Source organism: Sebastes fasciatus, chromosome 5 (assembly GCF_043250625.1).
Source record: "Sebastes fasciatus isolate fSebFas1 chromosome 5, fSebFas1.pri, whole genome shotgun sequence".
In the NCBI taxonomy this organism is placed as follows: Eukaryota; Metazoa; Chordata; class Actinopteri; order Perciformes; family Sebastidae; genus Sebastes; species Sebastes fasciatus.
The window spans coordinates 32,071,547-32,085,647 of NC_133799.1; the positions used below are offsets into that span (position 1 = coordinate 32,071,547).

The 14,101-nt window shown below is 40.0% G+C and overlaps 1 protein-coding gene and 1 long non-coding RNA gene across 3 annotated transcripts in view; one reads left to right on the top strand and one right to left on the bottom strand.

Moving 5' to 3' along the window:
* LOC141768337 (uncharacterized) overlaps positions 1-14,101 on the bottom strand; it is a 206,049-nt gene that overhangs the window by 124,198 nt on the left and 67,750 nt on the right. The gene's annotated exons all lie outside the window — the stretch shown is intronic.
* LOC141768333 (uncharacterized) overlaps positions 1-14,101 on the top strand; it is a 91,800-nt gene that overhangs the window by 7,756 nt on the left and 69,943 nt on the right. For both annotated transcript variants that reach the window (XM_074636531.1, XM_074636530.1), the window contains exon 3: positions 7,290-7,337. In XM_074636531.1, coding sequence (XP_074492632.1) covers positions 7,290-7,337 — 48 coding nt within the window. The remainder of the gene's footprint in view (positions 1-7,289; positions 7,338-14,101) is intronic.

The window sequence follows — 14,101 nt, forward strand, 5'->3', positions numbered from 1 at the left end:
AGTTTTAATGAGGGTTTGCTAACAATGATAACACGTCATCGTTATGCAGTTGAAGCACAGCTGAAACGGTGAGAAGTGCCTCATAATGGACTGGCAGGAATCCAGGAAGCGATCATGCACCCCCGACACCTGTCACCTACCGCAAAATGGCTCATTAGCATCTGTAGCACTCCTTGAACCAGTAGTTTGTATTGATACAGCGGTCACACACTGATGGTGTTTTTTTTTTGCACCGCACCTCCCAAAAGATCACTTTACACTCTTCTCTGTTAATGATATGTAAGTTTCTGTAGGTGGCATACATTTCTCTCTCTGTTCAGTGCTTATTGCTGCTCATGCTAATTACTCGTCCTCCGTTATTCCCCAGCAAACTGCTGCTGCCGCCGCTGCCTGTAAAAAATTTATAATTACCTCCGAATAAGTATTTTCCCCAGAAATAAAAAGTAAAAGTTAAAGCTGGAAAATGTAAATTCAACTGCAGATTTTTTACACCTCGGCTGCAATTTTTTTCCACATAACTAATAAACCTCCTCTGCATGCAAATGAGTTTTTATGTCACATGACATCAAAATGCACTTTAGGAGCTTGTTAGTTTGCATGGACAGATGTTGTTTATTTATACATGGTATAATCACTGTTCAACTACCTTAAAGGGCATCATAGTTATCACATTATGGTACTACCAGCACTGGTTAAACCCACTGGGCATCAGAGCATACAATATTCTGTAAGTTAAAGCTGCACTAATCCATTTTTTATACAAACAATGGATCAAATGACTATGTGTGATATGAAGAGGGTTGCTCATTTTCATGAATCCACAGAGAGTTATTACCTGACCCCTGCTGTTCCCCTCAGCTCTACAGAGCTTTTTAGCCTCTTTTAGCTTATTGTTTTGGTTTTACGTTCCGCAACTTTACTGTTTTGGTTCACAACTTTTATCAACCCTGTTTTAGTAGAAGCAGGCAACTGTTGTCAGATAAAAAGCTTTGATAAACACACTGTAAAGTTTAAACTATGGACAGCAAACAGCAGACTGACAACGTTAGCAATTAGCTGGTGAGCATAGCGGAGCATTTAGCAGCTAAAGAGACAGATATTTTTTTGGTGTAGACCAAAACAGAGCTAACAGGCGAGTGAATATTGTTCTTACCATAAACCTAACTCCAAATGACCTATGATCATTTTTGAGGTTGATTTTCCGGAGCTTACGCACAGCGAATGACAGCATCAACCAATCACGTTGTGCGGAACAGATATATTCGATACATACGCTACAGTGTACAACAACCATAGATGTATGACAACAACGCGGAGGCTCCGTAGTCTGAACCAAGATGCCAAACTTTACCTTTACTTTAAAAGCTTTACAGTGATACCCAATTTATGTAATTCCAAGACTGTTTAGGGTCCCCAGTAGCAATAGATTCCTTAGGCTTTCTAGTTTCATATGATATCTGTAGCTTCACTCAAGCCCTAAAACTGAACCTGCTAGAGCCTCTGAAAGACGGTAAAGTCAGTCTGGGTCACCCCCGGGCCAGCGGGTCTCTTAGGGTTAAAAGGGAAGTCCACCAATTTCACCAGTCAGTATTCATTTTAGTCATGAGGAGTACTACTCAGCCTGTGAAAACAGTCTTATATAGTCTTATGTCACTGTGGGGGACCTTTGTCAAGTCTGAGAAAATTACCCTGATGAGGTCATCAGAGTTATCGGCTTGGGCTTTGAGATTACTTTTTTCTTTTACACAAAAGGCTGTGAAACAAAGTGGGGGCATGGAGTTGTGTGGGCATTTAACCAGCAGGGAGTTTCTGATAGAGACGCTATTGGGTTGCCTTATGGGAAGTGTAGTATCCAGTATTTATGGAGCTTGATCCAAACTAGCGACTTCAAATCAGGATATCTAGGAATCTGCTGTACCAATATTAACCAATACATTTTAAATCTGTATCTCGCAAGTCACCCAGCTTCATGGAAGTGCAATACTAAATCACTCGAGTACCACTTTGACTAGAGAGCCAAACAGCAGATACACTGCAAATTAATTCAATCTATGTCACTTATGCACTTTTGGACTGTATATCTGTACTGAATGCCTGCTTCTATATGACGTACACACAGAGTGCAACGCTAAATAATAACATCCAGATGTAATTCTGTATCAGAATATACTGTATCTGTAAGTCGCTATACATCAGACCGGCAATACGTCATCCAGAGTGGACTCGCATGACCGCGCCTCCTTTTAGGGGAAACCAATCCCATGTCCCTCGTAGACAGTAACATTGTAAAGAGAAGAAGTTGAAACTCCAAACTTCTACTTTAAACAAACCAGTAATAGTAATCACGCTATGCCGAAGAGTTGCTGTGTAGTTGCACCAACAATAAATCCAAAAACGCTGATATCTAATTTGTTCCCCTGCCGTGCCTTAAAATAAAGATATATTAGAGAGGCTTCATGGCTCCAAGCTATAGACCAGACCAGCATCGCACACTGAGATTTGAGGCGCATACGATACGTTAATATTCACTGTCAGTGTGGTCAGTCACACATTAAAGTTATAGCAGCATCAGACTGTCCTCTCAAACTAAATCTCAGCCTGTAGATCCTATAACAGTTGGCTATTACCATGTTGGTTATTTACAGACAACACTTAGCCTAATGTGATTCAATCAGATACGTATAGATGTCTGGATAAGTAATATCTGGCCACTGTGTTGGACGGGGGAAGACTGAAGGGACATGGCGACTATCAGCCTTAATTGACTGAGGTATCACGAATGCTCAGGTTCAGGCAAGGTCACAAAATAATTATTAGATATGTGTATAAAACAAACGTTTGGTTAACAAGAGACGAATGCACACATAAACTTGTCAAAATTCCAATCCAAACACACATCAAATTGCATTGAAGTCGATGGGTTTTTAGTTTTCTATCTCCCAAACGGAGGCGCAGCCTTGACTTTTTGCTAAGTACCCGTATGTGCCGGTCTGATGTAAACTGTACATAATATATGAAGTAGTTATTATCACTTACAATCATTGTATGTTAATTAAGGACAAAACGTGCGTCTGCTGTTGAATGGTTTCGCTGTTATGCTGTTCACTCCTGCGAGCTTTGGGTCTCTTTGGATACTCCACAAGTGGTAGACAACATGCTACAGCAGACCTTTCATCTGCACCACCCAGCTGTCAGAGTGAAGAGCCACTTCCATTAAGTGTGTGTCTTCCCACTATACAATTATATACAGACACACACACGCTCGGGCTCATGATGCAGACACACACTCGCACAGAACGCCGCTCTCTGCCGAGAGTGCGTGTGTGTGTGTGTGTGTGTGTGTGAGCTGATGCAACAAGACTACTTTAGTTTTTTGTGTGTGAGAGAAGCAGACAGAGAGAAACAGAGAGGGAGAGAGAGAGCGTGCGACCTTTTAGAGTGCTCAGGGTAGGGAGCCCCTTTCCCTTTTACGGAACAGAAATCAGCAATTGACCTGTCACTTTTGCTCTGATAGCCATCTCTGGAAAGCAGGTCATGCACATATGTCTAAAGTGCCTCTTAACCGCATTTTATGAAGCCAGAAAATGTAATCCAATAATGATTTGACTTGCGCGAGAGAGAGAGAGAGAGAGAGAGAGAGCTAGCGAGCTGGGAGTGATAGCATGCACCGTTACCACTCTTAAAAGCAGCTTGAACAAAAAAAAGGGCAAATTCCACGTCCTTATTTAATTTCACCCGCAACAGTATCACCCAGATGTTGTCACTAAACAGAGGGCAGGCTGAATTCAAACACAACAAAACAGAGCTGGCATTTCCACAACTGTTGATACATACTTCAGCGTGTTTGCAGCATTGGACTATCTGAATGATCATCATCGGCACTGAGGCAAACCATACGCTATCTTTTTTTAGACTGCCTCATTTGTGCCCCCCCCCCACTTTCCCCATTTCAGGTTCCCAAAGACAAATAGCATGGCACAAAACTAATTAGTAACCAGGAACTAGTTAGGAGATGCCCTTTGAAAAACATGTCCTGAGGCAGGATTTAAATATAGGGACAGAGTCAGTGACTGAGTGCGCCTAGGAGATCCCGGCCTCCAGGCGCGGCAGCACTTTGACCCCCGACCCTCATTATAGGGAGTGCATTCCTAGAGGGGTGAAACCCCTCGCAGCACAAAGTACAAGGGCATGGGAGGACTGTACGGCTCGTACCGCACCAGCCGAGTGTGGCCTGGTGTGTCTCACTGCCCAACCCAGCGACGGCTTGAGGAAATACAGAGCAAGGACGCAGGCTTTTTGGAAAGTAATGGAATACACTTGCTATCCAGACAGATAAATATGTTTCTCATTTTTATACATCTGGTTTCACTCTATTGAAGTTAATGGGAATGGTATCCTGAAAAGAAAAAAAAATGCTCTTCAGAATTTGTAACCCCATCCATCTGAAATAAAATACATAGTAGTTAAGGGGGGGGGATTAGTGAGAAGAGGAGTTTTGAAAATGAATATAGCATTGATTTAGTGGAGAGTGAAGCATTGAACAAAGTGTGAACGCATGAAAAAACTAGGGGCTGTCAATCGATTAATTAAGGTTCAAATATGTTGTCATGCCAACAGTTATACTGTTAAATAACACTTTGTTAATGTGCGTGAATTATTCAAAGTAACTTAGCATTGTTGTTGTTTTGAAGCTAAAAAGCCCCAAATCTTAAATGAAAACAGTAAAACCATTCCAATACCTCAGAAATGTTAAATCTGGGGCTGTCGGTAGATTAAAATATTTAATCGCAATGAATCGCATGATTGTCCACAGTTAACCGTGATTAATCGGAAATGAATCGCACATTTTTTAGCGGTTCAAAATGTAACTTAAAGAGAGATTTGTCAAGTATTTAATTCTCTTATCAACATGGGAGTGGGCAAATATGCTTGCTTTATGTATGTATATATTTATTATTGGGAATCAATTAACAGCACAAAACAATAATCAATATTGTCCAGAAACCCTGGCAAAAAAAACATGGCAAACTGCAGCCCAACAGACAACAACAGCTGTCAGTGTGTCAGTGTGCTGACTTGACTATGACTTGCCCCAAACTGCATGTGATTATCATAAAGTGGGCATGTCTGTAAAGGGGAGACTCGTGGGTACCCATAGAACCCATTTACATTCACAAGTTTCATATGATGCAAGTATCTTAATTTTAGCTTTAAAACTGAGCCCCCTACAACCTAAAAATCGCAAGTTGCGTTGATGCGTTAAGGAAATTAGTGCCGTTAATGTGTTATTGTCACGTTAACTTTGACAGCCCTAGAAAAAAACCATAGCGAGAATATGAGTTTACATGCTGACATGTGAATTAGATATGATTTTCATTTGTGACAGAAGTGTGTGTTTGTCAGCAAGCCTGCCCTTGCCGTAAGTGTCCATGCCTGTATTTCCCTTTTAATTGCAAGTGGTGTGAACAGTGAGTTCAGCCCCCCTCCCCACTCACTCTGTCTCTCATGGGTTGATAATTCTCATCACTGCAAACAGACTTGGTTTACATTCATTAGCCCGACACTCACAGCAATCAGGCCACAGTGCCAGGGGCAACGGTCCTCTTTATAAAATCACATTGCCTAATAGCAGTGTTCTATAATTATATGCCATTAACATCTATCAAAATGTGCTCCTACATGCCATGCATATTAGCAGCGGATTTGGCAGTTTGTGTATGTACAAACGCTTCGCTTGTTATTAGCATCTTCAGATAGTTAACACCAGCTTGAAGATTATTGCCAACATTATTTTTGTTTCATGTGCAGTTTTGGCATGTGAAGTGGAACATTAAGTCTGTGCATTAAAACACCATTTAGTTATGTATGTCTTTCTATTAATTACTATACCTACGGTGGCCTGGAAGTGCAAAACACAACATTGGACAAAACACACTAGTAAAATCGAAAACACAACATTATGAAATGTTGTGTTTTCTAACATGTTGTTTCTAAAATTATTGTTTTTGCGTCTTTATCACGTTTGGGTTAAAGATGCAATCACATTTTTCAAACACAAATAATCATTATTAGTTTATTGATCAAAAATAGGGCTGTAAATCGATTCACATTTTTAATCGCGATTAATCACTTGATTATCCATAGTTAATAGCGATTAATCGCATTTAATCACACATTTTTATCTGTTCAAAATGTATCTTAAAGGGAGATTTATCAAGTATTTAATACTCCTATCAACATGGGAGTTAGGGATGTTAATAATTAACCGTTTAACCGTTAACCGACAATAAGAACTTTGTTAAAATAAAACACAGAGCAAAACTGAGAGGAGCGTCTTGTCACTTAAAGGAGAATAGCTGGTCCACCTTAACAGCCCACCTTAAGTGAGCCTGAGCCGGATGTGTTGCTAGCTTCTGGGCTAACCCCCCTTCACTTTAATGAGCAGGTGGCTGGCAAGCAAGACACAGGAGCTTGGCTCGGGTCTTGAAGAGTTGTAGCATTTATTCCCCGAAAAATAAATTGTACACACTGCTACTGCTACATTCACAGCTTGTTAGGCACTTCAATTACAGCACCGCTGCATGCTAGGCACTAATCTTTTCGGTTAACGGTTAATGAGTGTTGGCTATCGATCAGAAAAAATGGGAGTGAATGGGAGTGAACTCCCGAATGGGAGTGGGCAAATATGCTGCTTTATGCAAATATATGTATATTTTTAATATTGGAAATCAATTAACAACACAAAACAATGACAAATATTGTCCAGAAACCCTCACAGGTACTACATTTTACACAAAAAATATTCTCAAATCATAACATGGCAAACTCAAACCCAACAGGCAACAACAGCTGTCAGTGTGTCAGTGTGCTGACTTGACTATGACTTGCCCCCAAACTGCATATGATTATCATAAAGTGGACATGACTGTAAAGGGGAGACTCGTGGGTACCCATAGAACACATTTTCTTTCACATATCTTGAGGTCAGAGGTCAAGGGACCCCTTTGAAAATGGCCATGCTGGTTTTTCCTCGCCAAAATTGAGCGCAAGTTTGGAGCGTTATTTAAACTCCTTTGCTAAAACCTAAAAATCGCAAGTTGCCTTAATGCGTAAAAGAAACTAATGGCGTCAAAACGAATTTGCTTTGACGGGTTATTAACGCATTAACTCTGACAGCTTTAATCAAAACACAAACAAATGATTTGTCACTAATGCATCCACTAAGTCCACCTTTGTTGTTTTGACGCTTCACTGTCACTAAATTACTTTTAAATATTGTTTCCTTACAGGGAAGTGGGAGTGAAGACAGGCTGCGCTGCATAATCTGCAAAGCCAAGGTAAGTGTATTGATGTGTGTGTGTGTGTGTGTGTGTGTGTGTGTTTTGAGAGGGAGGGTATTATAAAAACTCAATGAGAGATCTGATGATGTCTCATTCGCTTAATCTTACTGTGTGAAATGTAGGTAGCAGGCATTTAAACAAACACCGTTTAAGTCATTAAACAGTGGCTGCATCCCACAAAACAGATTTAAGCAGAGCAGATCCATAATACTAATGAGCAATCAGGTCTTTGTTTTGCTCTGTGATTTAGCTGATTTTCCAGCAGTTGTGTTGCTTATGAGCAGTAAGCTGTCTTATATTCCTTATTATTGCAGCAGAACACTCGCTGCGGAAAAAAAGGAGGGAGAAACATTACAATATTTGGCAAATGATACAAGCCATGTAATGACCAAATCTGTATTCATTTCATGAGCAGAAATTAATCACGGTTTCCTGTGGTACATTCCTAATGCAAATTTGCCGTCAACACATTGTGTCTTGTGTTTGTGAGTTTATGCGTATGACACGGTGGTGCTGATGTGTCATCACAGATGGGGTTGCATGCTGGATAAGGTAGCCACATCACTAACCATCTCAGATTAGGAAGTATGCTGTTGATGTGTTGTATGTATTCATGCTTGTGCCGTGGGTCAAAGCATCAGAAGCTGGCTACTGACTGTTTTATTCATTGTTTGCTCTACAGCGGCGGGTTGAAAATGTGATCTTTGCTGTCTGTTCTCGTGCGTATGTATGGGAGGGAAGAAAATGTCACAGTTACTCTGACAACGACCTTTCAGGATTTTAAGATATTTTAAACATGAAATTTTGCACACACACACACACAAACACAGATTCACGCTCTGATGGAGGTTAAATGAAACATTTAGTCTGTGGGGAAGTCTCCACTGATCGTTGTTATTCATGTTGGGATTTTTCTTTGTCTCCATTTGGGGTCAAAGACCAATCGATCCGGTGTGTATTGCTTTCTTTACTAGAAGTTAAAATGTCTCTCTATTACATACAGCTGGAGTTTGTTACCAACAGTGTGATGAGTACATTTGTGAACTTTGAATTCAATATAGTCAATATAAACTTTAATGATACTGTGGGTATTGTGCATATTTTTTTAAAGAGTATAAAAGAGGTTTTGGGACATATTTTTAGAAACCGCATTTAAGCTCGAAGCCCCGGGGTGGGTGTTTCCCTCGGCAGTGGTTGACTGACATTTGAGAGCCACGGTTGCTAGGAGACATGCTGTTAGCTTTCATGATGTGCTACTGACTGGAGAATGTCATATATCCTACAAACGTTGATACAAGCCCACATAGCGTTGGCTATCAACCATTATACCACGTTCTGGGTGAATACTCGATTCTGATTGGCTGCAGGGTGTACATTAATCCCTGATAATGGAGTCCTATGGTGCCTCGTCCTCTGAACACCACAAGGTGGCGACTGTAACACACAAGCTGCAAGAAGTAAGTTACTGAATTTACTGTTGTTGTATCACATAAGCGATCATCTCACATCCCATTCGCTATTCAACTCGCTACTTCAGGCTGCGGCCGAGAGCACGCATATATCATTTGTTCGTTGATACTGATTTGGGGACAATGACTTGGCTGGATAGCTAGCTATATTCTAGTTTTCAAACATTCAGTCAAATTATATTTACTGCTTTTCAACCTTTGAATCTTGCCAGCATAACGTTAGCTTTCTGGCTCGTATCTGAGCCAAAAGATTCTATGAGCTCAGCGGACTAGAATTATCTCCCATTGCCAAGTCGTAGCTAAGGTCTGTCCTATTTACTGGAGTAGTGAACAAAGTTTCAACTGCATAATAATAATAATATATTAGATTTATATAGTGCTTTTTAGTGATCTCAAAGACGCATAAGAACCTTATGGAATGGTAAGGATTTTTCCAGGTATTAGCACACCCTAAGTGTTACCATGGAAATGGAGTGAATGCATTGTGGCTGCAAAACACATGAAAATATAAATTAATGATCTTTTTTCTTTTTCTTTGACAAGTTGACCATGGTTTAAGCGGGAAAATGCCCTTTGACATGTCTGTGATCAAAAATGTAATGGACATCGCGGAGGTAACCGTCCAGCGCGCATTAATTCCTGATAATGGATACTTAGTGATTTAAGATGCCTGTCCCTTTATAACACTCTGTAGTAGTAGTAGTAGTAGTAGTAGTAGTAGTATTAGCTGGGCTTATTAGCTTGCTAGCTTCTACTTTGCAACGAGTTAATCTAGCTTCCTCTAGTTAGCCTCGCTTGGCTAGTTAGCTTCCAAATCAGTCTTAACATTGACAACGTTAGGACTGATTTCCACCAGACATTACTTTTTGTAAACCTGCTTGTGTTTGTCAGTACCTTCACATTCAGTGCTGTATTCGTCACACATTATAAAAAAGAAGTAGGTTCTTGCTTTGCCGTCTCTTTTGTGGGTCCAAATGATGGCAAATAGACAGACAGTCACAACTCAACAGGTAGTCCTGTAACCTCACCACTCCGTATGATACACAGTGATTCAAATCACGACATGCAGTAACCCAACGAGTTACACTAAGCAACGGCTAACAGCATCATGCCCCAGCTGGTGAACTTCTCGTGTGGCTGTTGAACTGAAGTACCACACAGATTAACACTTATGTAGGGGGCGCTGTTGTTTCAGAAAAATAAATAAATTTCTTCTTTTTGACTTTTGACTAAATAAGTACAACTCAAAACAAACGTTAATTTTATATATACCGATTTGTTAGCACTATTATACTTTATCAAATAGTACCCTGAGATTATTCTCTGCTGTATAGTTTACTGATTTGCTGAACAAAATGAGGTCCACATGATATACCAGGAGATGGTTTTGGAAATACTACCACGAGCTGTCACATTAACCAACAGACTCTCACCTAACTGTAATAATGTAACTCAGTGTTGTTTAAATGGAAGTCATTTTCATTTTGTTTCCGTTTCCCTGACAGTATTTGGCTGCAGGCAAACACATTTTTTTTTAGGTGTTACAACCATCTCTGCCCTTCTTTTACCTAAGAGGGGGACATTTCTTGCACTTTCGCAGCATCTCCAAACTGACCGTTGCACTTGTCTCGGTCCGTTGTACCGATGGCATCGTCATCAATTATTAATGGCGGGCAGAGACATCCCACGGAGAGTCCAAACAGCCATGAACATGGGGTTAGTGGCAGGACTGGTGAGTGCTGCGAGTGGCAGCAGTGCCATTTAGGGAATGATTGTTGGGAAGCCTCTACTGTATATTGATATGAACTCTGCTACAGTAAGTTAATGCATCACTAAAATAACATTTTAATGTCTGCAGTGGCATGGCCATTTAATATTTGTCCACAGAGAGATGTATATGTGCATCAGCAATGACTGTAATGATGATAGTGATAATCATTTGGTCCTGCGCTGCTATCACTCTGTAATGCATTACTGCAATCACCCTTGGTTAACATTAAGAGGCTTTATCCATTAAGACTTTGAGCAAGCAGCGCTCATCATACGATCTCCAAGTCGATGTGCCAGCCGTTTCATTTTCTAGCTTTTTATTTATTTTTTTTCTTGTTGATGCAGCTTTTTCTTGTATGTTGTTTTCCCCCTTTTGCAACGCGGTCCTCAAATGTGGGCCATTTGTATGAGTTATGCTAATTTGTCGGGGCAATGAATGCATTAATTTCATTAGCACATGGCCTCAAAGCAATAATTACCAGAGTAGGTGTGTCACAAGCAATCATGTTAAAATTTGCCAGTTAATTATTAAGATTTTGTTCTGAGGGACCTGAATTTGACACGAGTCGCCGAGGGAAAAAAAAAAAAAAAGAGAGGAGAAAGTTAATGCATTCCAGTGGCCGAGGCTAGGTGCTTGTTGTTGAACACAGTGGGGGTGGGCTGTGGCATTGTGGGCCTACTGGCACGATTTTTGCATGTTGACAGCTCACATTCTGGACTAATTACCACAAATAGCAGAGGGCTAGCTGGTGCTCGGTCAATCCAGGAGGGTATAATTATAAAGAAAAGGAGGTCCAGAGCCGTCTAATGGCCTTTACTCCCTTTGATTGGAGTCCAGTGGAGAAGACATTGGTTTGGGAGTTGTGACGGAGGAAGCACATTCACAGCTCCCTTCCTTTGGCCCTGATTAGCCCTTAGTCCGACACAGAGCTGGGGGTCAGGAGGACAGGCTGTGTGTCTAATGATGCACTCTTAATAAGAAATAGTAATTCATTCTTGGTACCGTGAGGGGTTCCCCACCTGATGACTGTGGGATCCATATCCGTATAATAGAGAACTGGGCTGCTTTTTATGTCCTGTCAGAGAATTTAACTTCACAAGTGTGGTGGTGCTGCTTCACTTTTACAGTTGTTGTCTGGTAGTAAATTCAATTTTAATTTTCATGACAGACAACAAGGCTTTATAACAGTAAATAATGTTGTGAGTAAGAGAATATGTTTGATTAGTTAACATGAAAACAATATATGATAGCAAAAGGAAATGACACGGTCTACTAAAGTGAATATATAGGGCTGTCAAAGTTAACGTGATGATAACATATAAATAATAATAAAATTTGTTTTAATGCTTCTAATTTCTTCAATGCAACTTGCAACTTTTAGGTTGTAGCGGGCTCAATTTTAAAGCTAGAAAGAAGATACTGGCATCATATGAAACTAAAAAACCTAACGAATCCATTGGTACCAACCATGTCATACTAGCTTGTTGTGAAAGAGGCTAAATAACGTTCCAAACTTAAACTTAATTTTGGGCAAGGAAAAACTGGCTTGGCTATTTTCAAAGGGGTCCCTTGACCTCTGACCTGAAGATATGTGAATGAAAATGGGTTCTATGGGTACCCACGAGTCTCCCCTTTACAGACATGCCCACTTTATGATAATCATATGCAGTTTTTGGCAAGTCATAGTCAAACTCACAGGTCAAGTTTTTATGAACTTTGATTGTATTGATTATGACTTCAAACATCAGTGATTTTAATCCAATATGTCAAAAGCAGAGCACTCTAATCTTACTTGTTCATTGCTTGAAAATGAGAATGTGTGTTTGAAATGTCTGGTTATGTTGGCAAATTATACATTGCTTAAAGATATGAATACCCTTGGACATAACCAGGCAACTGTTGATACAAGTAGAACACATTTAGACTCAAATTAAAAAATTTAAAAATTTGCAGGGCATGTCAAGCATTTTTAGGCTAACTTTTTATCTGTAATGATTTCTCGGTTGTTTGTCATTTTCCATGGCAGCCACTACAAAATACATGTTGACAAGCATTACGTGTTATTTAGGGTATTTTTTCTTTTACTTTTTGTTTTGTTGTTTTGTTTTTGGAAAATCCAGATGTTACCTTATTTATCCAGACTTTTATTTCCTGGGAACACCCACCTAAAAATGTGTCTTTAAACATGTTGTGAAATCAGACATTCCCAGTGTTTTGCACAGACTTTATTGTGGAACAGGGCATCTGCAACCTGGGAAACTATGAGCGTCTACTTTTCTCAACAGCAGATTATATAGAGCTTCTCCAGCCGTGGTAAATGCTAGTTTACTTCATCAAACACATAGATATATTGACCGGCTTGGATTGTACCTCATTTCTTCGTCGCTTTAGACAAAAGCATCTGCCAAATGAATAAATGTATATTAAGATTACTTATTTAAAATGGGACATTTTTGAGGCTTTCTATTGCAGACTTCAAAATAGAATTTATGACACGTGATTTTGTATAGTGTTAGCATTTTACAGTTTGAGTGCCTCTTCCATGATTTATGTATTGGTTAAAAAATTGATGGTATTTGAAAGACACTGTAACTCAAATGAACTGGTTTTAAAAGGCAGTGGGCAATTAAAGTCCTAATATAGAAATCAGTCCAGACAGACTGCCAGTCTAACCCGAGAGCTTAGTTTATACTCCACGTTCATACAACTTCAAATCTTCTGACACCATTCTGAGCCGTATCTGAACCTTCCCCGCCCCGTGTCTCTCAAGTGTCTCCTTAAAGGTGCTAGCATTTAAACTCCCATCCCCCCTCTTTGGGGAAAAAAAAATGTTAATCATCACTTGATTTTATATGGAAAGCAGATTATCCTTTGATTTTGATGAATGCAGCAGCTGCCAGACTCTTCATTTGACTAAAAGCAGGACATTCTGCCGAGGCCTCTCATATGTCACTAAGCCTCTGTCAGGACAGTACTGTGACAGGAGATGACACATGAAAGGAATTCCTCCTCGTGGCTTTCACAGGACAATGGGACATGGCCTTGAGGTAGTGTGTGTGTGTGTGTGTGTGTGTGTGTGTGTGTGTGTGTGTGTGTGTGTGTGTGTGTGTGTGTGTGTGTGTGTGCATGTGTGTGTGTATGTTGCTGAGGAGTGAACCACGTTGGCAACAATGGACACACAACAGCAGAAAGGTGTTTGCTCTGTATATCTCTTCAGTCTTTCTTTCTTTCCTCCTTTATTTTTATTTAATTTTTTTACAATATTTTCTTTCTTTTTTTTAAATGCAGGTCTTTTTTTTTTAATTGTACTGGAATTTGAATTATCTAATTTTTTTGTGTGAGGAAATATAACTACTATAATAGTTCTGCATCTGTTCTGCAGTTTATTATTTTATTCAAAAGAGGATGAAACAGTTTTCGGCGGTGTTTGACCGACATTTGAAGGCATGGCTCGGAGAAGTACTGTCAACTTCTGTGGTGCGCTACTGCTACTGACAGGAGAATGTCATACTGTATCCTAC